General features: G+C 58.3%; 11 protein-coding genes across 11 annotated transcripts; 7 read left to right on the top strand and 4 right to left on the bottom strand.

Moving 5' to 3' along the window:
* The first annotated feature begins 43 nt into the window (after positions 1-43).
* BDV59DRAFT_183393 (putative INO80 chromatin remodeling complex (Ies1)) lies at positions 44-2979 on the top strand. Its single transcript, XM_073690500.1, has 5 exons — positions 44-760; positions 822-1361; positions 1431-1493; positions 1552-1611; positions 1671-2979. Exons 1-5 carry the CDS (start codon positions 337-339, stop codon positions 2882-2884), a joined length of 2301 nt encoding a protein of 766 aa, XP_073545685.1. The 5' UTR covers positions 44-336; the 3' UTR covers positions 2885-2979.
* Positions 2980-3775: 796 nt separating this feature from the next.
* On the top strand, positions 3776-4907 carry BDV59DRAFT_203921 (INSIG family protein; the record flags this gene model as incomplete). Its single annotated transcript, XM_073694351.1, has 2 exons — positions 3776-4474; positions 4539-4907. The coding sequence occupies 2 exons, from the start codon at positions 3776-3778 to the stop codon at positions 4905-4907; spliced, it is 1068 nt and encodes a 355-aa protein (XP_073545686.1).
* A 767-nt stretch (positions 4908-5674) lies between these two features.
* On the top strand, positions 5675-8216 carry BDV59DRAFT_183400 (phosphoribosylaminoimidazolecarboxamide formyltransferase/IMP cyclohydrolase). Its single transcript, XM_073690501.1, has 4 exons — positions 5675-5943; positions 6093-6219; positions 6281-7766; positions 7846-8216. Exons 1-4 carry the CDS (start codon positions 5925-5927, stop codon positions 7999-8001), a joined length of 1788 nt encoding a protein of 595 aa, XP_073545687.1. The 5' UTR covers positions 5675-5924; the 3' UTR covers positions 8002-8216.
* Positions 8217-8368: 152 nt separating this feature from the next.
* Positions 8369-8785, bottom strand: BDV59DRAFT_183401 (uncharacterized protein; the record flags this gene model as incomplete). The annotated part of the gene is made up of 1 exon (XM_073690502.1): positions 8369-8785. One exon carries the CDS (start codon positions 8780-8782, stop codon positions 8543-8545), a length of 240 nt encoding a protein of 79 aa, XP_073545688.1. The 3' UTR covers positions 8369-8542.
* An 80-nt stretch (positions 8786-8865) lies between these two features.
* BDV59DRAFT_75697 (clathrin heavy chain) lies at positions 8866-14852 on the top strand. Its single transcript, XM_073697038.1, has 6 exons — positions 8866-9144; positions 9220-9240; positions 9348-9374; positions 9446-9817; positions 9877-14100; positions 14150-14852. The coding sequence occupies exons 1-6, from the start codon at positions 9106-9108 to the stop codon at positions 14504-14506; spliced, it is 5040 nt and encodes a 1679-aa protein (XP_073545689.1). The 5' UTR covers positions 8866-9105; the 3' UTR covers positions 14507-14852.
* A 715-nt stretch (positions 14853-15567) lies between these two features.
* Positions 15568-16001, bottom strand: BDV59DRAFT_75731 (uncharacterized protein). Its single transcript, XM_073697039.1, has one exon. The coding sequence runs from the start codon at positions 15883-15885 to the stop codon at positions 15652-15654; it is 234 nt and encodes a 77-aa protein (XP_073545690.1). The 5' UTR covers positions 15886-16001; the 3' UTR covers positions 15568-15651.
* On the top strand, positions 15887-19934 carry BDV59DRAFT_183404 (pyruvate carboxylase). The gene is made up of 2 exons (XM_073690503.1): positions 15887-19585; positions 19698-19934. Exons 1-2 carry the CDS (start codon positions 16118-16120, stop codon positions 19803-19805), a joined length of 3576 nt encoding a protein of 1191 aa, XP_073545691.1. The 5' UTR covers positions 15887-16117; the 3' UTR covers positions 19806-19934.
* A 41-nt stretch (positions 19935-19975) lies between these two features.
* On the bottom strand, positions 19976-21645 carry BDV59DRAFT_209311 (putative carboxylesterase; the record flags this gene model as incomplete). Its single annotated transcript, XM_073695375.1, has 1 exon — positions 19976-21645. Exon 1 carries the CDS (start codon positions 21614-21616, stop codon positions 19976-19978), a length of 1641 nt encoding a protein of 546 aa, XP_073545692.1. The 5' UTR covers positions 21617-21645.
* Positions 21646-22186: 541 nt separating this feature from the next.
* On the top strand, positions 22187-23133 carry BDV59DRAFT_75749 (uncharacterized protein). Its single transcript, XM_073697040.1, has 3 exons — positions 22187-22281; positions 22426-22610; positions 22699-23133. The coding sequence occupies exons 2-3, from the start codon at positions 22437-22439 to the stop codon at positions 22936-22938; spliced, it is 414 nt and encodes a 137-aa protein (XP_073545693.1). The 5' UTR covers positions 22187-22281; positions 22426-22436; the 3' UTR covers positions 22939-23133.
* A 373-nt stretch (positions 23134-23506) lies between these two features.
* Positions 23507-24285, bottom strand: BDV59DRAFT_194644 (60S ribosomal protein uL5; the record flags this gene model as incomplete). Its single annotated transcript, XM_073692436.1, has 3 exons — positions 23507-23633; positions 23690-23939; positions 24132-24285. 3 exons carry the CDS (start codon positions 24283-24285, stop codon positions 23507-23509), a joined length of 531 nt encoding a protein of 176 aa, XP_073545694.1.
* A 235-nt stretch (positions 24286-24520) lies between these two features.
* On the top strand, positions 24521-25988 carry BDV59DRAFT_183415 (small nuclear ribonucleoprotein-associated protein). Its single transcript, XM_073690504.1, has 6 exons — positions 24521-24695; positions 24794-24802; positions 24862-24933; positions 24996-25416; positions 25482-25526; positions 25579-25988. The coding sequence occupies exons 1-6, from the start codon at positions 24669-24671 to the stop codon at positions 25656-25658; spliced, it is 654 nt and encodes a 217-aa protein (XP_073545695.1). The 5' UTR covers positions 24521-24668; the 3' UTR covers positions 25659-25988.
* Positions 25989-26027: the final 39 nt, after the last annotated feature.

Consider the following 26027-nt stretch of genomic DNA (forward strand, 5'->3'; position numbering starts at 1 on the left):
CCCTGCCATCCAACTTCCTCTCGCTTTTCCATCAACGGCCAGCCTGCTCTTTCTTCCATCTCCTCTCCCCTTCTTCCTCCCACCTTTCTTCCTCATCGTCCATTCATCCCCATCGCCATCATTCGCTCATTTTCTATCCTCGCGACCCTCGCCCTCCACTTGTGCCCCATCCAATTTAGCTCCTAACACGGATAACGCGCCTCCCGCCGTCGAGTTCTCTGGCGCACCCAGTCGCCCTCTCTGGGTCCCTCACCCCCCTCGACAGGCGTCCAAAAGAGCTTCTTCTGATTCGTGCTGGAACTCTTTCCCCGCCGTATACCACCCTTCGACCTCACCATGGCCGACGTCGAGAGCAATGTCGCGGACGAGTCGTTCGCTCTCTCCGAAGCGCAAGATGAGCAGCAAACCCACAACATGACGGTAGGGATTAGACGTCAAGCAAACGGGACCATTGGCTCGGTGTACTCCGGCAACAAGATTCGACATCTGAAGAAGGAGGACGGCATCCCGTTGTGGCGGAAGGACATCCAGCATCAGTTTCTGCGTCTCGTCTTTGAAGACAAGACCCCGGTGTTCACCCGTTGGCCTGACGGGGAAAAGGGATTTGACTTCGCCGATATCTACATCGATGCCATGGCGAGGAGCAGCAAGACCAGTAAGATTCTGAAGGATAAGCTCCAGTGCGATAAGCAGGCGGCCATCAGCATGGCCATGGTGTGTCTGCTCGTCAACTTCGGACGCATGAACACGACGCTGAACTGTCTGTCTACCCCTTTGTTTACCATCATATGAGCCTATGCTAATCATGAAGTCGCTTCTAGTCTTCCCCGAGATGCGTGCCCAACTCCGTACCTACCACTCCATCCCGTCCTTGCAGGCCCATCAAGACCCGAATGCCTACAAACAGCTCCAGGATGCTCCCCGTCTGAAGTCCATCCTCAAGGGTGCGTCCGAAGACGTCGACCAGCCCAATACCCTTGAGAAGATCAAGGCCCAGGCCGTACCGCGCACGAACCCCGTCAACCTCATCTTCGTCCTCGCCCAGTACGCCCCGAAGGTCTCGGAAATGCATTTCTTCCCGCCCCGCGATTTCTTCGATCTTGTCATGCGGTCGACCCTGAGCAGCAAGAGTCGCGCAAGGGCCTTTCTGTGGCTGATGTGGTGGTATCTGGAGAGCGACTTCACGCCCGAAGCGGCCCGCAATAACCCGTTTGGCCCGGGTGTTGATGGCGAGGGCACCGGCGGTCTGCCCATCAAAGTGCCCAATTTCGAGATCCTCACAGAGCAGCAGGCCGACGAGGAAAATGTCGATACCCAATCCGAGATTGAGTACGGTGAGATCAAACGCTTGGAGCGTAAACGTGAGTTCAATGAAAATTATTTACCCCACAGCCTTTTGCCCTTGGTAGTCTGCTGACATCGTTTGACAGGTATTCTGGAAGAAGATGATCCACTTCCTAGAGCGCCCAAGCCCAAGTCTCGTCGCAAGAAAGGTATGACTGATTTCTCCATTCCATTCTTCGCGGTTTGGATTGTCCTAACGCTGGATAGGCCCGGGTGACTTCCTCCCCTACGAACAAGATTATCTCGATGATTCTCATTCTCTCTCCGGTGGGTTCATGCTCCTTGGCTCTCAGCATGTTATCCCAGCCCTTTGCTAACTGTCATAGGATCGTTTCTTTACGGCTCTCGCAAGGACGAAGAAGCCCCCCAGACACCGTCGCGGTCTCAAAGAGAATCCCCGTTGGGCCGCTCTACTGGTCACCAGCGTCTTATCCTCAAAACGAAGATGGAGCATACGCCCGACGCCTCTTCGCCTGCACCCCCTGGTACTGGGCACCCGGTTCTCAGCCGGTTTGCCACGGACTCGGCTGCCAACGCTCCTCCTAGCTCCCGGCGACCCCGGCCCCTGACCCAACACCAGCTAGCTGTTGAACAGAACCGTCGTCAGCGGATTGAGTATCTCCTCGCCAAGCGCAAGGGGGAGGCCTACCGGATCCTGCGTGCAAAGCGGGAGAAGGAAATCCCGTTCGCTCGTTATGGTCGCTTACTGCAAGGCCTTCCTGAGGGTTATGACACCGAAGATGAAGAGAACTCCTGGGGCAAAGGTGGGCTGCTTCCCAATCCAGAAGAAGAGGAGGATTTCGGGGAGTGTGCCAACTACTATCTGTCGGTGATTCGGAAGGCTGCACGACGACTGGACCGATGGGACTACGAAAATGCCAACGGACCAAAGCGAGACCGCAAGAAGGAGCGAGAAGAACGACAACGAGCGCGGCAGAGCATGGCCTTGGAAAGCGTGCTGGATGCCACTGGCCGGGCTCCCACTTCGGCTCGTAGCCGTGCACGAGCTGCACGCAACGCTCGGCGCCGGCTGGCTGAAGCCAATGCAGAGGCTGCAGGAGCTGGCACCCCTAAGGAAGCGGCCTCGTCTGCATCTCGCGCCAAAAGCAACCGGAGCCGTCCCAACCGTGACGAGACGGATGCTGGCGCTACAGCCGGTGAAACCACGAAGGACGGAGGTGGAGTGGGCACCACGCGGAGCCACGGACTGTCACCGATGCCTGCCTCTGCGCCACTTGGCGATGACGATGTGGACATGGACGGTGAGGAGGGTCTGGACGATATCGATCGGGAGCTTCTTGGTGAAGGCAGTGGGGACGATGACGAAGGGCTCTCTCGTAACTATATGGGAATGGGAGAAGCGGGTGATGAAGGAGACGCACTCTCGTCTGACGAGGATGCGGATGATGATGATCTGGACGAAGGCGAAGGTGATGGGGACGACAACTCGTCTAGCAGTGAGACATCGTCTGTGACCGGAGATGTGGGAGATCGAGGCCCCGGGATGGTATTGGACAAGGACGAGCCGATGGAGGATTAATGTTGATTATGCTGTTCAGTATACGTGAGATTGGTTTGTTGGGGTCAGTATTTGGTATTATACTATAGTGCATGCATTGTCCGGATTTGTTATGATGATATGATGTACGCCGTAGTCCGTGGTATAGATATATAACTACCACGTAGTCTGGGTGGCTCCATACATAACACGGCTTGCATGTGATCCGCCCTTGCTTGACAGTCGCCATCTCTCCCTCTATCTCCCTCCCTCTCTCTCTCGGTCCCCTCTCACTCTCTCTTCCTTCGCGGTCTTTACCTCCCTCAGCGCTTCCACTCTCTACCGATTCATTCTTCTTGTGAACATCATCTCCATTCTCTCCGCTGTCATTGGCGTCTCTCTGTCTGCCGATCTCCAGCGAATCTTTCGGGGGTTCCACCGACAGCGTCATTTCCACGAACCATCGCTCGTCGCCCCCCGGTCTTCCTCCTGCTGTCCGTGCAGAAAGCGAGAGATTCCAACTAACGAGATATACGGAAAGGTCTGCAGTTTCCACCTCGCAGCGATCCCCCCTCTCTCCTGCCAGTCCAGATCGTCGTCTGACTGCTGAGAAGAGGAGAAGCAGAAGCAGAAGCATTCCCGCCTGTCATCCTTTTCACTCCTTCATTATTGGGCTCCCTCCCCCTCCACTCATAGGCATCTCTGGACGAGTCTCAGAAGCCTTCATTCGTACTATTACTCCATATATAACCTTTCACTGAGGCGCTTCGCGGAGGGTTTCACTTTTTTTCGCCTCCCGTTGCGATCGTCCTCCGATTCGGCCGTCAATCCCGTCATACCCTGCCGCGTTTGAACCTCCTTTTCACCTGATTGCCGACTCGATTCCTCCCTCCCCTCGCGTCGCTCAACTTACTTCTTGGTTTCCTCCCTATCATGTCGGACCATATCGCCCAACCTCGCCCGCGGCGGGTGTTCAATCTCACTCCCTCCCCCAATGAATCGCCGCCTGAATCCTCAACCCCAGCGGAACCCGCCAACCCTGACCTCTTGACCCCCAAGGATGCCGGATCGACTACTGTCAGCCGAAATGGCTCGATCATGAACCTGACTTCGCCCACCCTCTACGGCATTTACTCCCCCACCGCGTTCGAAAGTACCCGGGATGAGTCGAGCCCCTGGGGCACTGAAGCGCACACTCCCATCTCGGAGATTCCAAACCCCATCTGTAAGCCAGAGCCGACAGAGGGCGTGACGCGACAGATGACACGGTCGCGACTCAGCCATGGGCTCTTCCGCGGAGTGATTCTGCCCCAGACGCTGAAAAGCGCCCTGCTCTTTGGGTTTGGCGTCGTCTACGGGATCATCACCGTCCATCTACACGAGAATCATTGGATTACGCCGGTGAAATTGGAAAACACCCACTTCTACGGCTCGCTGGAATATCTCGGGTTATGGGGGATTGCGGGAGTGGCCTTGGGGAATGTCCTTCCCTGGCTCGACACCTTCTCGGAGGAGGGAACGGTCGACAGCGCGAAGCACGCGCGCAATGAGGCGGAGACCCAGGAGCGGACCCGGTCCTGGGTGGCCGCCGTTCGGAGCGTGGGTGCGTTTGTGGGCGTCGCTTTTGCGATGGTGAGTGACCTGACTGGGTTTGTTTTGGTATTGTTTGATCTGGGATGCTAACTTCCAGTTGCAGCGGAGAACCCCTTGGGAATCCACCACCCAGGCGTCGGCCACCCTTGCCCTCGCGAACCCGGTATTATGGTACCTTATCGACCGCACGATCACCGGCTTCCTCATGTCTACCGTTGTCGGCGTGGCGGGTATGGGTGTCCTCCTGGCCATCTTCCCGCAGTTGGTGCCGTCTTCCGCCAACGGCACGCCCGCGATGCCTCCCCTCCTCAACGGCACTCTGTGGGAATATGGATTGGCCACGGGAGTAACCCAGGAAAGCATTGCGGTTCGCACCTGGGTGGCTAGTGTTCTGTTCTCCGCCTGCGTCTGCTTTGGGAATATTGGCCGGCAGTTGGCGATTGGGGCACGGCGCGACAGCGTCAAGACATGAGAAGCGGGAGCTTGTCTCGTCAGAATGAGACCCGGCCATGGCTCGGTCTGACTACTTCGTTTTCTTCACTTTATTTTCTCGGTCTCTTCCCTTTGTGATTCTGTTTTTTAAAAAGAACCTTTTCTGGCGACTCCGCTCCTAGCTAGTTTTCACGAATCTGGGACCCGTTACTTGGCGAGACACGATTACTCCATAGACAGAGACGGCGAGGGTTGGCATGCATGCATACAGAACTTAGAAGGCATGTTGAATGAATGCATTTACAAAGGCGACGGGTCGGAAAAAGAGTGTAGAGTCCATCATTGCAGTTCCTGCCACCAAACAGTCAGGCACTGCACCCAAGATCGACACCCTGCACTGGGCAGTCTCTCTCCATTCTTTATGACGATTTCCATACATCATTGGTATCAACCGATCCGAAGACTGGGAGATAGGCCTCGTAGGAACGCTTTTTGGAAGAATGTTGGATTTTGCGTTGTTCATGAAGAGAGAAGAAGAAGAAAGAGAACGAGCGGAGGGAAAATCGTGTTTTTGTATGGGGCGACTGGTCTGTGCGGAATCATGTGATGTGCTAGTCGGAAACTGTCGCTTATGAGACATCCGCTGCACAGCGTTATGCACATGACTAAGCGATGCACCAGGCGGTGAGAGTGTCACGACGCCATTCCAAAAGCGGCCAGACGAATGATGACGCCGATGAGAATTCTCGACGAGCAACGACGACGACGCTCAAGTTCTCCTCGTCTGCATCTCCCCTTGTCGGCTCTCGCTCGACACTGTCTTCCTTCAGGTACGCTTATTCCCTCTCTCCCTCTCCTGGTCGTCGTCTCGGGACTTCTTCCCCCCCACTCCCTGAATGGGATCATCGGAGGGGTCCTCGTGGAGATTCTTTTTTCCCCTCTTTTTTTTCTTCTTCTCTTCTCTCTCCCTCTCGTCTCTCCCCCAATTCCCTCCTTTCTCTCCATCCCTCCCTCTGACTGGGTAGTCGTCTAGTGTCCCTCCCGTCGGTCTGTCACAATGTCTCAACAGAAGTCTGGTAAGCCAATTGACCGATCTATACCCGTTCCCTCCTCGCTACCTACCCGACCCCTCGTCTGATGGCTGGGCATTTCCCCACAACTGAATTGTCTCTGGATTTGGTGGTTCAATGTCCATTGCATATCATGCTGATGCGAACGTCCACAGCCATCCTCTCCGTCTTCGACAAGACCGGCCTCCTCGACCTGGCCAAGGGTCTGGTCAAGAGCAATGTCCGCCTGCTCGCCTCCGGTGGTACCGCTCGCCTGATCCGTGACGCCGGTTTCCCCGTCGAGTGAGTCCTTCTGTTCTTCTCCACGCGCAAATTCCACGGGCTAACGGGTCCGTCCATACAGGGATGTCTCCGCCATCACCCATGCTCCCGAAATGCTCGGTGGTCGTGTCAAGACCCTCCACCCGGCTGTCCACGGTGGTATCCTGGCCCGCGATATCGAGTCCGATGAGAAGGATCTGGCGGAGCAGAACATTGCCAAGGTGGACTTTGTCGTCTGCAATCTCTACCCGTTCAAGGAGACCGTCAACAAGGTCAACGTCACCATTGAGGAGGCCGTCGAGGAGATCGATATCGGCGGTGTGACCCTCCTCCGTGCGGCCGCCAAGAACCATTCCCGCGTTACCATCCTCTCCGACCCCCAGGACTACCCCGAGTTCTTGAAGGAGCTCGAGGCCGGTGAGATCACCGACGCCAGCCGCAAGCTCTACGCCCTCAAGGCCTTCGAGCACACCGCCGACTACGACAGCGCCATCTCCGGTTTCTTCCGCAAGCAGTACGCCGGCAACGGCGAGCAGTACATCGCCCTCCGCTATGGCACCAACCCCCACCAGAAGCCCGCGTCGGCCTACATGCTCCAGGGCAAGCTCCCCTTCAAGGCCCTGAACGGATCGCCCGGCTACGTCAACCTGCTTGACGCCCTCAACGCCTGGGCTCTGGTCAAGGAGCTCAAGCAGGCCTTGGGCTACCCGGCCGCCGCCAGCTTCAAGCACGTGTCCCCCGCTGGCGCTGCCGTGGGTGTGCCTCTGAACGAGAAGGAGCGCAAGGTCTACATGGTTGACGACATCGCCGGCATCGAGTCGTCCGGTCTGGCGCAGGCCTATGCCCGTGCCCGTGGCGCGGACCGCATGTCCAGCTTCGGAGACATCCTGGCCCTCAGTGACGTCGTCGATGTCCCCACCGCCAAGATCGTCTCGCGCGAGGTGTCGGACGGTGTCATCGCCGCCGGATACACCCCCGAGGCCCTGGAGATCCTCTCCAAGAAGAAGGGCGGCAAGTACCTGGTCCTCCAGATGGACGAGAACTACGTCCCCGCCGCCGAGGAGACCCGCACGCTCTACGGCGTCCAGCTCACCCAGCACCGCAACGACGTCGTCATCTCCCCCCAGAAGACCTTCAACACCGTCATCACCCCCAAGGACCTGAAGGCCCTCCCCGACTCGGCCCTGCGCGATCTCACCGTCGCCACCATCGCCCTGAAGTACACCCAGTCCAACTCGGTCTGCTACGCCCTCAACGGTCAGGTCATCGGCCTCGGCGCCGGCCAGCAGAGCCGCATCCACTGCACCCGTCTGGCCGGCGACAAGGCCGACAACTGGTGGATGCGCTTCCACGACCGTGTGCTGAACATCAAGTGGAAGCAGGGCACCAAGCGCGCCGACAAGAGCAACGCCATCGACCTCCTCTGCTCGGGTCAGACCCCCCGCAACGACGCCGAGAAGGCCGAGTACGAGCGTGTCTTTGAGGAAGTCCCCGCTCCGTTCACGCAGGAGGAGCGCGAGGCCTGGCTCTCCAAGCTCAGCGAGGTTGCCGTGTCGTCGGATGCTTTCGTAAGCCCTTCCCTCCCCGCTCCCCGCAATCGCGATCTCTGTGTTTTGTTTGGACTCTTGCTGACTCTGGTTTTCCCAGTTCCCCTTCATTGACAACGTCTTCCGTGCGGCCCGCTCCGGCGCCAAGTACATCGCTGCCCCCAGCGGTAGCCAGAACGACGGTCCCGTCTTCGAGACGTCCGAGAAGCTCGGCATCGTCTTCGTCGAGCAGGGCACTCGTCTGTTCCACCATTAGTATGGGTCGTGTGCAGTCCGGCTTGTTGAATTATACCAATGTTCGTTCTCCTTGCGATGATGTTATTCTTGTCTTCTCACGACTTCCGTATCCCCTTTCTTTCTCGGCGCTTGATGTAGAGGCATCGGGCGAGAACCCCATGGATATGACTTGGTATGAGCTTAAATGATGTATGAGAGAAAAGTTGCAAATTTGAAGGTTCATGTTCAGTGGTGTTTGGTTGTTGTAGTCTGTAATGTACGGTTTGCATTTGGGTAGGTGTAGGCTGCCTAAGTGATAGAGGGACTACTGGAAATATATAACCACCAAGTACAAAATCACGGCCAGTTATACCAGCCATACCAATATAAATGCCCCATATATTTGTCGACGGGGAAAAAAAACGACAGAAACCAAAATTTTCTTTCTAGTCGTCCAGTTCAACTGGGCTTGACCCGCTTGTTGTTCCATGTCCACGCAACTGGAATGGATCGTCGCATACAGACAGTGGATATTATTGAAAGGGGTGAGGCATACAACCCACCTTAAAAGAAGATCGAGATCATAAAATGGAAGTGAACCTCAGTAGCTGCAAATACCTACAAGATGCAATAGCAGACGCACCGTAGATGCGCCGTAGAGTACTCCGTTCCTGGCATCCCTTGCTTCGACCCATTGATGTCTCGCATGTGGTTCCATGGAGACAATAGCTTAATCGGCATTCACGCCGTGGCCTCTGCTTCACTGATGCAGGAAAACAGAGAAAACCAACAGAAATCCTCCAGAGAGTCCCACTACACATCCATTCACGGGCAGATGAAGTATCCGGAGGTATACCCCGGGGTGCTATTTCAGGGACCTCACGTGACCACCCCATAAGCGACACCTCAGCAACAGCAACCGGCGCAGCCTCCTGAGGTCACCTTCGTCTTCACCTTCACTTCCACCTCTCCAACTTACTCTCCCCCTCCCTTTCATACCATCCACTCCTCTTCCATTCTTCCGTCTCTCCTTCGCCCCCTTTTTGATCTTTCAATTCCTCCCCTTTGTTGTTTCTACTCTCCTCCTGGACTTTGGCGTGGCGTTTCGTTCGGTGGATGAGGTCGTCCTGCGGCCTACGTAAATATGGCTCCTTTACCTATCAAGTTCACGGAGCTCATTAGTGTACGTCCTCATTCTCCCCGGATCCCTGTCTTCTGACCCCTCCCGATCATACTGACTCTATTTCTCTCCACTCAGTTGACAAATGCCGAAATCGCGGTATGCCCTGTTTCCCTCCTACAGCTTCCCTCCCTCGGTTGCGCTGGACGCGCCCGGTCATGGTCCGTCCTGTCCCGAATCTTCTACTGACATCTCACACTCAATAGCCGGCGTCTATCGGCTTTAATTCATGTGTGCGTATTACCCTCCGGAAACTCCAATGCCTACCCGTAGTCATCCACTGACCCCCGTCTCGTGGAAACAGACTTTAGAATCCGACCACTACGTCTGCGTCCGACAAAAGCTCAGCGAGGAAGACAAGCCCCAAGTGATCATTGTCGACCTCAAAAACAACAATGAGATCATCAAGCGGCCCATCAATGCGGACAGTGCTATCATGCACTGGTCCAAGAACATCATCGCCCTCAAGGCCCAGGGCCGCACAATCCAGATCTTCGACCTGACGGCGAAGCAGAAGCTGAAGTCGGCGGTCATGAACGAGGATGTCGTATACTGGAAGTGGTTCAGCGAGACGAGCCTCGGCTTGGTCACCGAGACCTCCGTCTTCCACTGGGACGTCTTCGAGCCCACCCAGTCGCAGCCGCTCAAGGTCTTCGACCGACTGCCCAACCTGAGTGTACGTGTTGCATTGCTGGATTGAGACTGAACTCTTGCTGACGAATTCTCGCTTTCTAGGGCTGCCAAATTATCAACTACCGTGTCAACGACGAGGAGAAGTGGATGGTCGTGGTCGGGATCAGCCAGCAGCAGGGCCGCGTTGTCGGCTCCATGCAGCTGTATTCCAAGGAGCGTGGCATCTCCCAGTTCATCGAAGGTCACGCCGCCGCCTTTGCCTCCATCCGCGTCGAGGGCTCCCCCCTGGAGCATAAGCTCTTCACTTTCGCCGTCCGCACCCCGACCGGGGCTAAGCTGCAGATCGCCGAGATCGACCACCAGGAGCCGAACCCCCGATTCCAGAAGAAGGCTGTCGAAGTGTACTTCCCTCAGGAGGCGGTGAATGACTTCCCCGTCGCCATGCAGGTGTCGCGCAAGTACGATATCGTGTACCTCGTCACTAAGTATGGCTTCATTCACCTCTACGACCTCGAGTCCGGAACTTGCATCTTCATGAACCGGATCTCCAGCGAGACCATCTTCACCACTGCCACCGACTCCGATTCCGCGGGCCTGGTTGGCGTCAACCGCAAGGGTCAGGTCCTGTCCGTCAGTGTCGACGAGAACACCATCATCCAGTACCTGATGGAGAACCCTGCCATGTCTTCTCTCGCCGTCAAGCTCGCCTCCAAGGCTGGCCTTCCTGGCGCCGACCACCTCTACCAGCAGCAGTTCGACAACCTCCTCGCCCAGGGCAACTACTCCGAAGCCGCGAAGATCGCCGCCAACTCCCCTCGTGGATTCCTCCGTACCCCCGAGACCATCAACCGCTTCAAGAACGCCCCCCAGACTGGCCAGCAGATGTCCGTCATCCTGCAGTACTTTGGAATGCTGCTGGACAAGGGAACCCTGAACCGCTACGAAAGTGTGGAGCTGGTTCGTCCCGTGCTGCAGCAGAACCGCAAGCACCTGCTTGAGAAGTGGATGCGCGAGAACAAGCTGGAGTCGTCCGAGGAGCTCGGTGATATTGTTCGCCCCTATGACATGAACCTCGCTTTGGCGATCTACCTGCAAGCCAATGTCCCTCACAAGGTCGTTGCCGGCTTCGCGGAGACTGGCCAGTTTGAGAAGATCCTCGCATACTCCAAGCAGGCCGGATACCAGCCGGATTACACCCAGCTGTTGCAGCACATTGTCCGTGTGAACCCCGACAAGGGTGCGGAGTTTGCAACCCAGCTCGCGAACGAGGAGACCGGTGCCCTCATTGATCTGGACCGCGTTGTGGACGTTTTCCTCTCCCAGAACATGATCCAGCAGGCCACTTCGTTCCTCTTGGATGCTCTCAAGGATAACAAGCCGGAGCATGGTCATCTGCAGACCCGACTGCTTGAGATGAACCTGGTCAACGCTCCTCAGGTGGCCGATGCCATCCTGGGCAACGAGATCTTCACCCACTACGATCGTCCGCGTATCTCCCAGCTTTGCGAGAATGCCGGTCTCATTCAACGTGCACTGGAGAACACGGATGATCCCGCCGTGATCAAGCGCAACATTGTCCGGACCGACTTGTTGAACCCCGAGTGGCTCATGAACTACTTCGGCCGCCTCTCGGTGGAACAGACCCTGGAATGCATGGACAACATGCTCGAGGCCAACATTCGTCAGAACCTGCAGGCTGTTGTCCAACTTTGCACCAAGTTCTCCGATCTCCTCGGCCCTGCCCGCCTCATCAGTCTCCTCGAGAAATACCGCACCGCCGAGGGTCTCTACTACTACCTTGGCAGCATTGTTAACCTCAGCGAGGATCCCGAGGTCCACTTCAAGTACATTGAGGCAGCTACTGCCATGGGCCAGATCACCGAGGTTGAGCGGATCTGCCGTGAGAGCAACTACTACAACGCTGAGAAGGTGAAGAACTTCCTCAAGGAGGCTCGCCTGACGGAACAGCTTCCCCTGATCATTGTCTGCGACCGGTTCAACTTCATCCACGACCTTGTCCTCTACCTTTACCAGAACCAGCAGTACAAGTCTATTGAGGTCTACGTGCAGCGTGTGAACCCCTCCCGTGCCCCGGCCGTTGTTGGTGGCCTGCTCGACGTCGACTGTGATGAGGGTATCATCAAGAACCTCCTGTCCACCGTCGACCCCGCTGTTATCCCCATTGACGAATTGGTCAGTGAGGTGGAGTCTCGCAACCGCTTGAAGCTGCTTCTTCCTTTCCTCGAGGCGACTCTCGCTACGGGCAACCAACAGCAGGCGGTCTACAACGCCCTTGCCAAGATTTACATCGATAGCAACAACAACCCGGAGAAATTCCTCAAGGAGAACGATCTGTATGACACTCTGACTGTCGGTAAATACTGTGAGAAGCGGGACCCCAACCTCGCCTACATTGCCTACCGCAAGGGACAGAATGACCTGGAGCTCATCAACATCACCAACGAGAATGCCATGTACCGGGCGCAGGCTCGCTATCTCGTTGAGCGAGCGGATCCCGAGATCTGGAGCTTCGTTCTCAGCGAAAACAACGCCCACCGTCGTTCTCTGGTTGACCAGGTCATTGCCACTGCTGTGCCGGAATCCACCGAGCCCGACAAAGTGTCGATTGCTGTCAAGGCCTTCCTGGAGGGCGATCTTCCTGGCGAGCTGATCGAGCTCCTGGAGAAGATCATTCTCGAGCCCTCTCCCTTCAGCGACAACGGCAGCCTGCAGAACCTGCTGATGCTGACTGCTGCCAAGGCTGACAAGGGTCGTCTGATGGACTATATTCACCAGCTCAATGAGTTCAGCCCCGACGAGATCGCGGACATGTGTATCTCCGTGGGACTGTACGAGGAGGCTTTCGAGATCTACAAGAAGGTCAACAATTTCCTCGCGGCTGCCAATGTGTTGGTGGAGAACATTGTCAGCATCGACCGCGCCCAGGAGTTCGCCGAGCGCGTCGAGCTGCCGGAGGTCTGGAGCAAGGTTGCCAAGGCTCAGTTGGATGGTCTCCGTGTGTCGGATTCCATCGAATCGTACATCCGCGCCCAAGACCCGTCCAACTACAACGAGGTCATCGAGACAGCCACTCACGCCGGCAAGGATGAGGACCTCGTCAAGTACCTGAAGATGGCCCGCAAGACGCTGCGGGAGCCTGCCATTGACACCGCGCTTGCGTTCTGCTATGCTCGGCTTGACCAGCTTCCCGAGCTCGAGGACTTCCTGCGGGCTACTAACGTCGCGGACGTCGAGGCGTCTGGTGACAAGGCGTACGAGGAGGGCTACCACCAGGCGGCCAAGATCTTCTACACCAGCATCTCCAACTGGGCCAAGCTGGCGACTACCTTGGTCCATCTGGAAGACTACCAGGCGGCGGTGGAGTGCGCCCGCAAGGCCAACAGCGTCAAGGTGTGGAAGCAGGTCAACGAGGCGTGTGTTAGCAAGAAGGAGTTCCGCCTTGCGCAGATCTGTGGTCTCAACCTTATCGTGCATGCGGAGGAGCTTCAGGATCTGGTCCGTCAGTATGAGCGCAATGGATACTTTGACGAGCTGATTGGCGTCCTCGAGGCCGGTCTGGGTCTGGAGCGCGCTCACATGGGCATGTTCACGGAGTTGGGTATTGCACTGTCGAAGTACCACCCGGACCGGGTCATGGAGCACCTCAAGCTCTTCTGGTCCCGGATCAACATTCCGAAGATGATCCGTGCGTGCGAGGATGCCAACCTCTGGCCCGAGCTGGTGTTCCTGTACTGCCACTACGACGAGTGGGATAACGCGGCGCTGGCGATGATGGAGCGGGCGGCGGACGCGTGGGAGCACCACTCGTTCAAGGACATTGTGGTCAAGGTGGCCAACCTGGAGATCTACTACCGGGCGCTCAACTTCTACCTGCAGGAGCAGCCGCTGCTCCTCACGGATCTGCTGCAGGCGCTGACGCCGCGGATCGACGTGAACCGGGTGGTGCGGATCTTCCAGGCGTCGGACAACATCCCGTTGATCAAGCCGTTCCTGCTGAACGTGCAGACGCAGAACAAGCGGGCGGTGAACGATGCGATCAACGACCTGCTGATCGAGGAGGAGGACTACAAGACGCTGCGGGACTCGGTGGACAACTACGACAACTTCGACGCGGTGGATCTGGCGCAGCGGCTGGAGAAACACGATCTGATCTTCTTCCGCCAGATCGCGGCGAACATCTACCGGAACAACAAGCGGTGGGAGAAGTCGATCACGCTGTCGAAGCAGGACAAGCTGTACAAGGATGCGATTGAGACGGCGGCGATTTCGGGCAAGTCGGATGTGGTGGAGGAGCTGCTCCGCTACGTAAGTATTCTCTCTCGGGACTGGGTGGACGAGAAGCTAACGGAAGTAGTTTGTGGATATTGGCAGCCGGGAGTGCTACGTGGGCATGCTCTACGCGTGCTACGATCTGATCCGGCCGGATGTGATCCTGGAGGTGTCGTGGCGGCACGGACTGCAAGACTTTACGATGCCGTTCATGATCAACTTCCTGTGTGAGCAGACGCGGGCGATCGAGACGCTGCAGAAGGACAATGAGGAGCGGAAGAAGCGGGAGGTGACGCAGAAGACGGAGGAGGACAACACGCCGATCCTGGGGGGATCACGACTGATGTTGACGCAAGGCCCGGCGACGCCGGCGGCGGCCCCGATGGGATATGGACAGACGAACGGGATCACCCCGCAGGCGACCGGATTCCGGCCGTTTTAATGTATGTATAGAAGGGGCGAGGATGTTTTCCGAGGGAAGGAATGGGGGGGTTTAGGGTTTAGGGATTGACATGTTTCCTGTTTCTGCCGTTATCGTGAATTCAATTGTATTCCTTGCAGTTTCGTGTATGCACGTATCTACGGGAGTCCCCAGGAGCTACCACGGATTGTAGGCACGTACGTAGTTCGGTTGGAAGGAAGATGAGGGAAGAGGGATGAGCCGTGGTGGTGATCTTTTCCGGCCAGGAGCACACTGGTCCGGGATGGTGATAGTTTTTTTTTGATATGTTGTTATATTATATTCAGATCGGTTTAATATTAACTACTACACAGGACGCTGATCATCATGGCTATTATCATTATTTTATTTATTGATATTTTTTTTTTAAATAGCATTTTTCCTCGGTGTACAATTAGGCAAGGAGACACCTGCCAAGGGCATGGCAGCATGCGTGGGTAGGTCGACCTCGGTTCGAGTCCACCGAAGCACTGGTCCAGACTGGCGGAAAGCGTTCTCCGGGGGTGGAGAGACCTGCTTTTCTTGTTTTCAGTTTTCCAAGGGGATTTTCCTCCGGTGGGCTTTTTTTCCCATGGAGAGTGGGCTCGCCTAGAGTCGGTTGGCGCAGGCGCTGGCAGGTCGATGGGTCCGGTCTTTTTTCGGACGGCGAGAATTGCGAGGAACCAGGCAGGCCAGGCCAGGCAGGAGGGTATTAGCCCGAGCACCCGAGGTACGGGGATGGCCCTGAAGTTCCCGACTAGGAGATTAGATTCGTAGGGATCTGGATTCGTTGGGAATGCGTGGAATTCGTGTCGTGAGAAATCGGAGGGAATGCGTAACTAACTGGAGGGGGAGGGGGGGGGGGGGAGGGGGGGGGGGAGGGAGATCTGGATGTGTACAGATGGACTTGACAGGATAGACAGGATGAGAGTGTACACAGTCGACCGCGTGGGATGGGGCATTGGGATATCAATTGAGTAGATAATCAAATCACTAATGTGAATTGTGAACGAACAGGATGGTTCCTTTGCTTTCTTTTCCTTCTGATACAAATGTTCACCGGCTGCGGGGTTCGGTGAGCCGGTGAAACTGGTGGTGATCAGGTGAGAGGAAAATTGTATGCGGACCAAGAACCCCAACCCAAAATTTCAGACGATCAGCCGGACGAAAAAGACAGACAAGAGACGAGCGAGACTAGGGGAAACGAGGGACGACTCCGGCCGATCATCATATGCAGAACGTGACGGTTCTGGTGGTGGTCGGACTGTATAGATCTGGTTTCCGCATTGGGTGATGACCTCATCCTCCTCCTTCCTCTTTTCTTCTTCGTCCTCTTCTCTTCTTCTTCCTCTTCTCTTCTCCTTCTCTTCTTCTCTCCTCATCTTCTCATCCTCGTCTCCATCTCTCCCCACTTCCCACTCCCGTCTCTCCGGTCCTCATCCTCCCACTCTTGTATCCTGTGACTCATCTGATCCTATCCCTCATCCCTCTCCATCCTCCTCCTCTCCTGTGTTTAACCCTATTTAACCCTCCCAGCTCCCTCCCCCCCTTTCTCTTGTCTCCCTCTTATCTCCCGCTTCCTCTCTCTCGTCTCCTCCTCCCTCCTCCCTCACAATGGCTGCCCCCCACCGTGAAGAGGCCGTCGACGACTCCGAGTTCGTCGACGACCATCATGCCCACCTGCGGGACACCGTCCACCACCGTCTGCGTGCCAATTCCGCCATCATGCAGTTCCAGAAGATCCTGGTCGCCAACCGCGGAGAAATCCCCATTCGGATCTTCCGTACCGCCCACGAACTCTCCCTTCAGACTGTCGCCATCTTCTCCCATGAAGATCGTCTCTCCATGCACCGTCAGAAGGCCGACGAGGCCTACATGATCGGTCACCGCGGTCAGTACACCCCCGTCGGGGCCTATCTGGCCGCCGATGAGATCGTCAAGATCGCCCTCGAGCATGGCGTCCATCTCATCCACCCGGGCTACGGCTTCCTCTCCGAAAACGCCGACTTTGCCCGCAAGGTCGAGCGCGCCGGCATGGTCTTTGTCGGCCCCACCCCCGACACCATCGACAGCCTCGGTGACAAGGTCTCCGCCCGCCAGTTGGCGATCCGCTGCGAGGTCCCCGTCGTGCCCGGTACCCCCGGTCCGGTCGAGCGCTACGACGAGGTCAAGGCCTTCACCGACACCTATGGCTTCCCCATCATCATCAAGGCCGCCTTCGGTGGTGGCGGCCGCGGCATGCGCGTCGTCCGCAACCAGGCCGACCTGCGCGACTCCTTTGAGCGCGCCACTTCCGAGGCCCGCTCCGCCTTTGGCAACGGCACCGTCTTCGTCGAGCGCTTCCTCGACAAGCCCAAGCACATTGAGGTCCAGCTGCTCGGTGACAACCAGGGTAACGTCGTCCACCTCTTCGAGCGGGACTGCTCCGTCCAGCGTCGTCACCAGAAGGTCGTCGAGGTCGCCCCCGCCAAGGACCTCCCCACCGACGTCCGGGACCGCATCCTGGCCGATGCCGTCAGGCTGGCCAAGTCGGTCAACTACCGCAACGCCGGTACCGCCGAGTTCCTCGTCGACCAGCAGAACCGCCACTACTTCATCGAGATCAACCCCCGCATCCAGGTCGAGCACACCATCACCGAGGAGATCACCGGCATCGATATCGTCGCCGCCCAGATCCAGATCGCCGCCGGCGCCACCCTCGAGCAGCTCGGTCTGACCCAGGACCGCATCTCCACCCGCGGCTTCGCCATCCAGTGCCGCATCACCACCGAGGATCCCTCCAAGGGCTTCTCCCCCGACACCGGCAAGATCGAAGTCTACCGCTCCGCCGGCGGCAATGGCGTCCGCCTGGACGGTGGGAACGGCTTCGCCGGCGCCATCATCACGCCGCACTACGACTCCATGCTGGTCAAGTGCACCTGCCGGGGCTCCACCTACGAGATCGCCCGGCGCAAGGTCGTCCGCGCCCTGGTCGAGTTCCGCATCCGTGGCGTGAAGACCAACATCCCCTTCCTGACCTCCCTGCTCAGTCACCCCACCTTCGTCGACGGCAACTGCTGGACCACCTTCATCGACGACTCCCCCGAGCTCTTCGCCCTGGTCGGCTCCCAGAACCGGGCCCAGAAGCTGCTCGCGTACCTCGGTGACGTCGCCGTCAACGGCAGCAGCATCAAGGGCCAGATGGGCGAGCCCAAGTTCAAGGGCGAGATCATCAAGCCCAAGCTGCTGGACGCCCAGGGCCAGCCCCTGGACGTCTCGCAGCCCTGCACCACCGGCTGGAAGCAGATCCTCGACCGCGAGGGCCCCGCCGCGTTCGCCAAGGCCGTGCGCGCCAACAAGGGCTGCCTGATCATGGACACCACCTGGCGGGATGCCCACCAGTCGCTGCTGGCCACCCGGGTGCGCACCATTGACCTGCTGAACATCGCCCACGAGACCAGCCACGCCCTGTCCAACGCCTACAGTCTGGAATGCTGGGGCGGGGCCACCTTCGATGTCGCCATGCGCTTCCTCTACGAGGACCCCTGGGACCGTCTGCGCAAGATGCGCAAGGCCGTGCCCAACATTCCCTTCCAGATGCTCCTCCGGGGCGCCAACGGGGTCGCCTACTCGTCCCTGCCCGACAATGCCATCTACCACTTCTGCAAGCAGGCCAAGAAGTGCGGTGTTGACATCTTCCGTGTCTTCGACGCCCTCAACGACGTCGACCAGCTTGAGGTCGGCATCAAGGCCGTCCACGCCGCCGAGGGTGTGGTCGAGGCGACCGTCTGCTACAGCGGTGACATGCTGAACCCCACCAAGAAGTACAACCTGCAGTACTACCTCGCCCTGGTGGACAAGATCGTCGCCATGAAGCCCCACGTCCTGGGTATCAAGGATATGGCCGGTGTGCTCAAGCCCCAGGCCGCTCGCCTGCTGATCGGCGGCATCCGCGAGCGCTACCCCGACCTCCCCATCCACGTCCACACCCACGACTCCGCCGGAACCGGTGTGGCCTCCATGATCGCCTGCGCCCAGGCCGGCGCGGACGCCGTGGACGCCGCCACCGACAGCATGTCCGGCATGACCTCGCAGCCCAGCATCGGCGCCATCCTCGCCTCGCTCGAGGGCACCGAGCACGACCCCGGCCTCAACTCGGCCCACGTCCGCGCCCTCGACACCTACTGGGCCCAGCTGCGTCTGCTGTACTCGCCGTTCGAGGCCAACCTGACCGGTCCCGACCCGGAGGTCTACGAGCACGAGATCCCCGGGGGCCAGCTGACCAACCTGATCTTCCAGGCCAGCCAGCTGGGTCTGGGCCAGCAGTGGGCCGAGACCAAGAAGGCCTACGAGGTGGCCAACGACCTCCTGGGGGACATCGTCAAGGTCACCCCGACGTCCAAGGTGGTCGGTGATCTCGCGCAGTTCATCGTCTCCAACAAGCTGAGCGCCCAGGACGTGATCGACCGCGCCGGGGAGCTGGACTTCCCCGGCTCCGTCCTGGAGTTCCTGGAGGGGCTGATGGGCCAGCCCTTCGGCGGGTTCCCGGAGCCGCTGCGGTCCCGCGCCCTGCGGAACCGTCGCAAGCTCGAGAAGCGGCCCGGTCTCTACCTGGAGCCGCTCGACCTGGCCGCGATCAAGAACCAGATCCGCGAGAAGTTCGGCGGCGCCACCGAGTACGACGTCGCCAGTTACGCCATGTACCCCAAGGTCTTCGAGGACTACAAGAAGTTCGTGCAGAAGTACGGAGACCTGTCCGTTCTCCCGACGCGCTACTTCCTGGCCAAGCCCGAGATCGGCGAGGAGTTCCACGTCGAGCTGGAGAAGGGTAAGGTGCTGATCCTCAAGCTGCTGGCCATCGGCCCTCTGTCCGAGCAGACCGGCCAGCGCGAGGTCTTCTACGAGGTCAACGGGGAGGTCCGTCAGGTCAGCATCGACGACAACAAGGCGTCGATCGACAACACGGCGCGGCCCAAGGCCGAGCTGGGCGACAGCAGCCAGGTCGGCGCGCCCATGAGCGGTGTGGTGGTGGAGATCCGCGTGCACGACGGTCTGGAGGTGAAGAAGGGCGACCCGCTGGCCGTCCTGAGCGCCATGAAGATGGTATGTTTCTCTCTCTCTCTCTCTCTCTCTCTCTCTCTCTCTCTCTCTCTCTCTCTCTCTCTCTCTCTCTGTGCCCTTGTCGTTCTGATATCAAAATACTAACGAGTTGTAGGAAATGGTGATCTCGGCCCCGCACAGCGGCAAGGTGTCCAGTCTGCTGGTCAAGGAGGGCGATTCGGTGGACGGCCAGGATCTCATCTGCAAGATCAGCAAGGCGTAATGAAAAAGCAAGTCCGATGCTGTTAGATTAGAGCGTGTTCCATGACTTATGATATTTTACCTCGTATGAATTGACTGTTTATTTGATCCTATGCATATGTACAGGCGGACCGGACCGTTCCGCCAGCATCCTTCTATCCACGTAGTACGTACGTATATATACCGAATCTCCTACAGCTTCGCAACCGCGGCATCCAACTCCCGCAATCCGCGCCACACCCGCATCGCCTCCTCCCATAGCTCATCCTCCCAGATATCCACCTCCCCGTCCGGCCTCAACCGGCGCACCTGCCGATGGCCGCGCGTGCCCCAGCCGATATCGTCCTCGCCATGCACGAACCGTGTCCACGGCCCAATAAACGCACGGTGGATCACCTCCTTCTCGCGCGCCTCCAGCCGCGACCCATTCCCCCAGAACCACAGGTACTGGTCGGTGGCGTGCGTGACCGACCACTCGGGCGGGATGCTCTCGTCCGCGCAGCGCAGCCGGAACTCCACCCGGTACCGATACAGCAGGTGGTCGGCGCCGCCGCGCACCAGGCTGTCGACCAGTCCGCGCTGCATGCAATGCACCTGCATGTCGGCATACACACGGCCGAACGCGTCGACGTCCCAGTTCGCGCAGTTCGCGGGGAGCGTCTCGCCGCCGGCGGGGCCGTAGTACAGCTGCATGAGCGCATCCACCGCCGCCGGCGGGTGGTAGTCGGCGCGGAGGCGCGCGCGCAGCGCATCCGCCGTGTTCGCCGCCGGCGGGAACCACGTCGCATACAGGTGCCGCTCGTCGCGACACTCGCCGGTGAGCACGCGCACGCGGCGCGCCGCCAGCCGCCGCGCGAACGCCCCCGAGTCCAGCGACCGGAAGAGCGCCGCCGACACGAAGTCGTCGTCCGTCCACGGGCGGAACTGGTGCGTGGGCACGCGGGCCGCCGCGTCGAGAAGCGTCGACGCCGGGAGCGCGCGGAGCGCCGCCAGCGTCGTCCCGCCGCCGCCGGGGCCGTCCAGGGGCAGGTTGACGGCGGAGAGGACCTCGTTATATTGGGCTTGGGCTTGGGCGGCGGAGCGCGGCTGCGTGGCCGGGCTGTTGGAGAAGATGCACGCTTGCGAGACGATCGCGGTGGCGGCCGGCTGCCGGAGGTCGTACGCCAGCTGGTAGAACACCGAGTAGGCGCCGGCGGAGTAGCCGGCGATGGTGATGCGGCGCGGGTCGCCGCCGAAGAGCCCGATGTGGTCGCGCGTCCATTCGAGCGCCAGCCGCTGGTCCCAGATGCCCTGGTTGCCGGCCGCGGGGTCGCCGGCGGCGGCGGCGTCCGCGGAGAGCTCGGACGAGGCCAGGAAGCCGAAGATGCCAACCCGGTAGGCGGGCATGACGACGATGGCGTTGAAGGCCGCCGCCGGGTCGCCGAGGAGCGCGGATGCGTCGAAGGTGTTGGGGCTGCCGAACTGGAGGAAGCCGCCGTGGATGAAGAAGAGGACGGGCCAGCCGCCCGGCGGCGGGGCGCCCGTCGGCACCCAGATGTTGCACTGGAAGCAGTCCTCGTCCCAGTTGTCGCCAAAGGAGAGGTTCAGGAAGCGTGGCTGCGGGCAGACCTTGGTGGCGCCGGGGCAGACGCCTGGCTGCGACGCCGTGCCGTAGGTGTAGGTGGCCGGTAGCTTCTGGGCGCGACGCCAGCGCTGCGACGGCGGCAGCCCGTAGCGGAGGCCGCCGAAGTAGTGGCAGAGCGGCCGTTGCGAGGCGTTGTCGACGACGGTCACGCCCTCGATGTGGCCGCGGTGGCCGAGGGATTGGCGGTAGGGATGTCGTGAGGTGTCCATGTTGGCGGCGATGGGGTTAGAGGGGAAGATGAGGGGGTTAGAAGGGGCATTGGCGAGCAGGGAGGGGGAGAGGAGGGCGCTTTATAGAGGTGATAGACATAGCCGAGTCGGCAAAGAGGGCCCTGATAACGTCTGGAGAAGGGAACCGTTGCCTGTGCGGGGAAAGGGGTCCGTTTCGGAGTCTAGATGTAGAGCCGAGCGGAATTGGTCCAGGTGGGGGCGATAAGGACTTCCGATGGGTGCGTAGGGTGTCTGGTTCGGCGTATATGTTAGGGAGTGGACGAGAGCGAGTGGGAGATGCAGATGATGCTCCAGTTGCACGCCGTCTGGATGTAGATGTCGTCGTGGTCAGCTGACCTCCCAGCCCTAACTCTCCCTCCTCCCTCACGGCTTCATCCATGGTTCTCTCCCCTCCGTGATTGGATCTCTCTGGCATTACACTCGCATGATGATTCTCTGGACTCTTCGGCATTGGTCTCTTTATCTTTGTGCGACCCGTGGTGGCCGCATCGTGTGACCGTCGAGATCCGTATAAATGGGACTGAAGCAGGCCGATGGCATCTCAGTGGCATCTCAGCAGATACTAACCCCCTTCTGATGATCGATATATACACTACGATACATCCCAGCAATCCTTCCGTATCGATTACTAAAGTACATTCCAGGTCAGTGACCTGAAGCCAGTATGACGTTTGCATTCGCATCCTCCAATAGCGGAATGCAACCTCTCGCCTCTTCCCCTCTTCCCCCTCCTCTTCGTTCTGCTCTGTCCGTCAAATCACTTCTCTGCTAATTCTCTCCAACAACAGCTTCATCCATCATGTCTGATTCGTCCCAACCGCGTCATTGGCACGGCAGTGTAGGTGACCGCTATGAACATACGAACGTCTGGGTCCGGGGTGGTCCGCCCACAAGCTATCGGCGTCCCTCCACCTCGGCCGTTCCTGCTACTGCCTCTGCGTCGACCATCAGCAATGACATGAATGACAGACGCGTATGTCTGGACCTTCTGCCATCGCTTCGGCCTTCTCATGCGTCCATTCATCCCCGTCATGGATCCCGCTAACTCTCGTCCCTTGTAGAGCTCCGCGGCGTCGGACGTGTCCGCCTCCGCGAGTAGCAGTGCCAACACCGGCTCCAGTCCGCCCGGCCGGAGACGCTCCAGCGGTCATGGCCCTTCGACCCTGTTCGAGAGTCTGACCAGCCAGAAGAGGAGCGCCGAGGACCCCAGCGTGGCTGCTCGACGTGCTAGCTACACGGAGCAAGCCCAGAAGGGTGGCTTCTTCTCCAAATGGTGGGATGGATACACCCGGGGTCAGTAGACCTTGCGTCCCTCGGAAATCCATGATATGAATTTTATGCGGTGCATGTCTGGCTGGTTTTGAAAATGTGCATGACTGGATGGATATGGGAAATTGTCACATAGTAGTTAACCGTTGACGTTTGCAATATAACTCGATCGCGTGTCGAATGTGCCTGTACGGACAGTTCGTGGCTGCCGACTCATGATAATCAGATCTACGGCTACACACTCACCGGACAGTGTCAAGTGTCTAGTGCCTAGTCCTACTAGAGCGATGGTAATCATATACAGACTCAGCGAGTCACGGCCAGCAACACGCCCGCACTCCCTTCCGGGAGGTGACCAGGCAGCATCATAGCACTTTTCATCAATGGTTATGCGGATACATCACCCTTCGTGAAGCCTTCATTGTGAAAAGTCGGATGCATTTGAAAAAGGTTTGTTAATTCCAGATCTCTAACACGCCTAACCTCATGTCGTGGTAGATAGGTTAAAAAAAAGCAGCCCTTCCAGCTTTTTTTGTTATTGGTTCATCATAAACACAGGCTTTTCCCCCAAGACCATCCCCATGGAAATCATCGAATGATTTACCGGACAATGCCGTCGAAGCGGTTCTTGAACCACTTGATGGTCTCAGCCTGGTTGATGCGGTGGTTGGAGCCGATGCGGGCCTTGCAGTGACGACGCTTGGCGACACGCTCACCAGGGCGGGTCCTGTTTCCTTGTCAGCATGCAGACTTCGATACCACCAGCGCTCCCAGGTTACTCACATGCAGCAGTAGAAGTCCATGCCGTAGATACCAATACCGGGGTCGTACTTGATACCCAGATCGATGTGCTCGGAGATACCGAAGCCGAAGTTGCCGGTCTCGGAGAAGTTGCCCTTCTTGAGTTCGTACTCCTTGACCTTGAGGCCACGCTCGAGGATCTCCTCCGCCTTGGGGCCACGGACGGTGACGTGGACGGCGATCTTTTCGTTACGACGGATACCGAAGGTACGGACAGTGTAGCGGGCCTTGCCTAAAAGTCACAGAAAAACATCACTGATCAGCCAGCTGTCGAATAATTCGCTTCCACCCTTTGCGTTGATCCGTTTGTTGTCCTTCTGATGTACTCGGGTCCCATTTTCAGATTCTTCGTCGATTTCGTATGTTTCCCCCTCTTATCGGACTGTGGCATCGGGAAACTGGGAACGGGAGATGGCGTCCTTACTGTAGACAGGAGTCTGACCGCTCAGCTGCTCGAGCACCTTAGCAGCACGGGTGAGTCTATCACCAGACTCGCCGACACTGATGTTGAGCACGAGCTTCTGGATGCGCAGCTCGCGCATGGGGTTTGCGCTCTTGTCCTTTCCGTCCGACTGCATGGTGGTTAGACTGGCGGGGAATGCTGTCGTAGATGGAAGAATCAACATACCATGGCGACTGGTTGGCGATATGAAGACTGGTCGACTGGCAGGAATGGGGAAAGCGAGAGAGGAAAAAAGGAAATCGGGAAGTTGTGTGGGCGGTCAGAAGCGAGAAAGCCCTTAGCGGCTTGGCACCCGTCGCCTGGCGCTAACCCGCGTCTATCTCGGCTCCGTCTGCTCAGTCAGCAGCCGCCCCGAAGAGTTCCACCTCTACGGCCTCAAAAGCTGTTCAGTATACTCCAGAGACTCTCCGGCTGCTGCTCTTCTCCCGTCGCCTTTCTTTCCTTCTATTCCCCCCGGTTCTGTCAAGTCGCCCTCGCGCGCGCTCTTTACTGCCCATCATGGCGGCCAACAAGCAGGGCAAGATGGTACGTGTTGCATGGAACCCCCCTCCAGATGATCTCTGTTGAGCTCCCAGTCGCGCGTTGTAGACGACATCCAGTGCTAATACATTCCTTTTCTATAGCAAAACCTCGTGAGTTTATCGTGTCGCTGTGTTTTCGATCGTGTTTCGCTCTGACCATCTCCTCCCAGATCAACTACCGGATGAGAGTCACCCTCAATGACGGTCGACAGATGACGGGACAGATGCTTGCGTTTGACAAGGTACAACGCCTCAACGGCTCTTCCCACACACTCGTCATCAGCGCCCCGCTGACTCCCTCTAGCATATGAACCTCGTCCTCGCCGATACAGAAGAATTCCGCCGTGTCAAGCGCAAATCTAAGCCCGCCGCCGGCGCTGCGAATGCTCCTCTCGTTGAATCCGAAGAGAAACGAACTCTCGGTCTCGCCATCGTTCGTGGTACTCATGTCGTCTCCTGCTCCGTCGATGGGCCTCCTCCCGCCGACCCCTCCGCCCGACTGGGAACCGGTGTCCCCGGCGCTGCTGCCGCCGCCGCTACCCTCGCTGCTGGCCCTGGAATCAGTAAACCCGCTGGACGTGGTCTGCCTGTCGGCCTGGGAGGTCCCGCCGCCGGTGTGGGAGGCCCCCCTCCGCCGCCGGGCGGATTCCCCGGCTTCCCCCCAGGTGGTTTCCCCGGTGCTCCTCCTGGCTTCGCTGGTCGTGGAGGACCTCCTGGAGGACCTCGTAAGTGTTCCCCCGTGACCAAGACAGTCTGAGTATTGTCGACACCAATACTGACATGGTTCCAGCTGGATTTGCTCCTCCCACCGGCTTCGCCCCCCAGGGCGGCCCTCGTAAGTTTCATCCATTCCCCCACCCATGACGCATATAGTTGACCCATCGTAGCGGGATCGTTCCCTCCCCCCGGATTCCAACCTCCCGGTCAGGGACGGGGCTTCCCTCCTCCGGGATTCGGAGGACGGTGATTGGACTGCGACAGCACGGACCGGAGTGATGGCCTACGAAGTTCCAACTCTTCACCGGAGTTAGCTCGGAAAGCGAAGGATGCAAGGAAAGAACGGGATCCCCTCCTACTCATGACGCCTGCGCAAAGAATACGCTACGGCACACCGAACATTTTACCCAGGCAAAAGGCGTTGCGGCGTGTGCGGACTGCAAGGATTGCAAACGAACCGATGGAAATAAAAAGCCCCGAAAAGACCACGTCGAAGGAAACTTAGATAGGTGTTTGATTATTCTGCTCTGTTATTGTCTGGAGCGATTCTAGGACTAGTGAATCATAATATCTTATTGAGTCCTAAGCGATCTGGACATGATGTACTTCCGTAGGTGAG

This window comes from Aspergillus ambiguus (genome assembly GCF_047715705.1).
Source record: "Aspergillus ambiguus strain CBS 117.58 unplaced genomic scaffold BDV59scaffold_28, whole genome shotgun sequence".
NCBI classification, from domain to species: domain Eukaryota; kingdom Fungi; phylum Ascomycota; class Eurotiomycetes; order Eurotiales; family Aspergillaceae; genus Aspergillus; species Aspergillus ambiguus.

Excerpts from the sequence above, each read along its gene's own strand:
- BDV59DRAFT_183393 (XM_073690500.1), top strand. The coding sequence starts at position 337 with ATGGCCGACGTCGAGAGCAATGTCGCGGACGAGTCGTTCGCTCTCTCC. Across the intron at positions 1,494-1,551 it reads CAAGTCTCGTCGCAAGAAAG|GCCCGGGTGACTTCCTCCCC; the intron begins GTATGACTGATT and ends AACGCTGGATAG. Across the intron at positions 1,612-1,670 it reads TGATTCTCATTCTCTCTCCG|GATCGTTTCTTTACGGCTCT; the intron begins GTGGGTTCATGC and ends TAACTGTCATAG.
- BDV59DRAFT_183400 (XM_073690501.1), top strand. Across the intron at positions 6,220-6,280 it reads GACGCCGGTTTCCCCGTCGA|GGATGTCTCCGCCATCACCC; the intron begins GTGAGTCCTTCT and ends CCGTCCATACAG. Across the intron at positions 7,767-7,845 it reads CCGTGTCGTCGGATGCTTTC|TTCCCCTTCATTGACAACGT; the intron begins GTAAGCCCTTCC and ends TGGTTTTCCCAG.
- BDV59DRAFT_75697 (XM_073697038.1), top strand. The coding sequence starts at position 9,106 with ATGGCTCCTTTACCTATCAAGTTCACGGAGCTCATTAGT. Across the intron at positions 9,241-9,347 it reads TGACAAATGCCGAAATCGCG|CCGGCGTCTATCGGCTTTAA; the intron begins GTATGCCCTGTT and ends CACACTCAATAG. Across the intron at positions 14,101-14,149 it reads TGGAGGAGCTGCTCCGCTAC|TTTGTGGATATTGGCAGCCG; the intron begins GTAAGTATTCTC and ends TAACGGAAGTAG.
- BDV59DRAFT_75731 (XM_073697039.1), bottom strand. The coding sequence starts at position 15,885 with ATGAGGAGAGAAGAAGAGAAGGAGAAGAGAAGAGGAAGAAGAAGAGAA.
- BDV59DRAFT_183404 (XM_073690503.1), top strand. The coding sequence starts at position 16,118 with ATGGCTGCCCCCCACCGTGAAGAGGCCGTCGACGACTCCGAGTTCGTC. Across the intron at positions 19,586-19,697 it reads TCCTGAGCGCCATGAAGATG|GAAATGGTGATCTCGGCCCC; the intron begins GTATGTTTCTCT and ends AACGAGTTGTAG.
- BDV59DRAFT_75749 (XM_073697040.1), top strand. The coding sequence starts at position 22,437 with ATGTCTGATTCGTCCCAACCGCGTCATTGGCACGGCAGTGTAGGTGAC. Across the intron at positions 22,611-22,698 it reads ATGACATGAATGACAGACGC|AGCTCCGCGGCGTCGGACGT; the intron begins GTATGTCTGGAC and ends CGTCCCTTGTAG.
- BDV59DRAFT_183415 (XM_073690504.1), top strand. The coding sequence starts at position 24,669 with ATGGCGGCCAACAAGCAGGGCAAGATG. Across the intron at positions 25,417-25,481 it reads AGGACCTCCTGGAGGACCTC|CTGGATTTGCTCCTCCCACC; the intron begins GTAAGTGTTCCC and ends ACATGGTTCCAG. Across the intron at positions 25,527-25,578 it reads CGCCCCCCAGGGCGGCCCTC|CGGGATCGTTCCCTCCCCCC; the intron begins GTAAGTTTCATC and ends GACCCATCGTAG.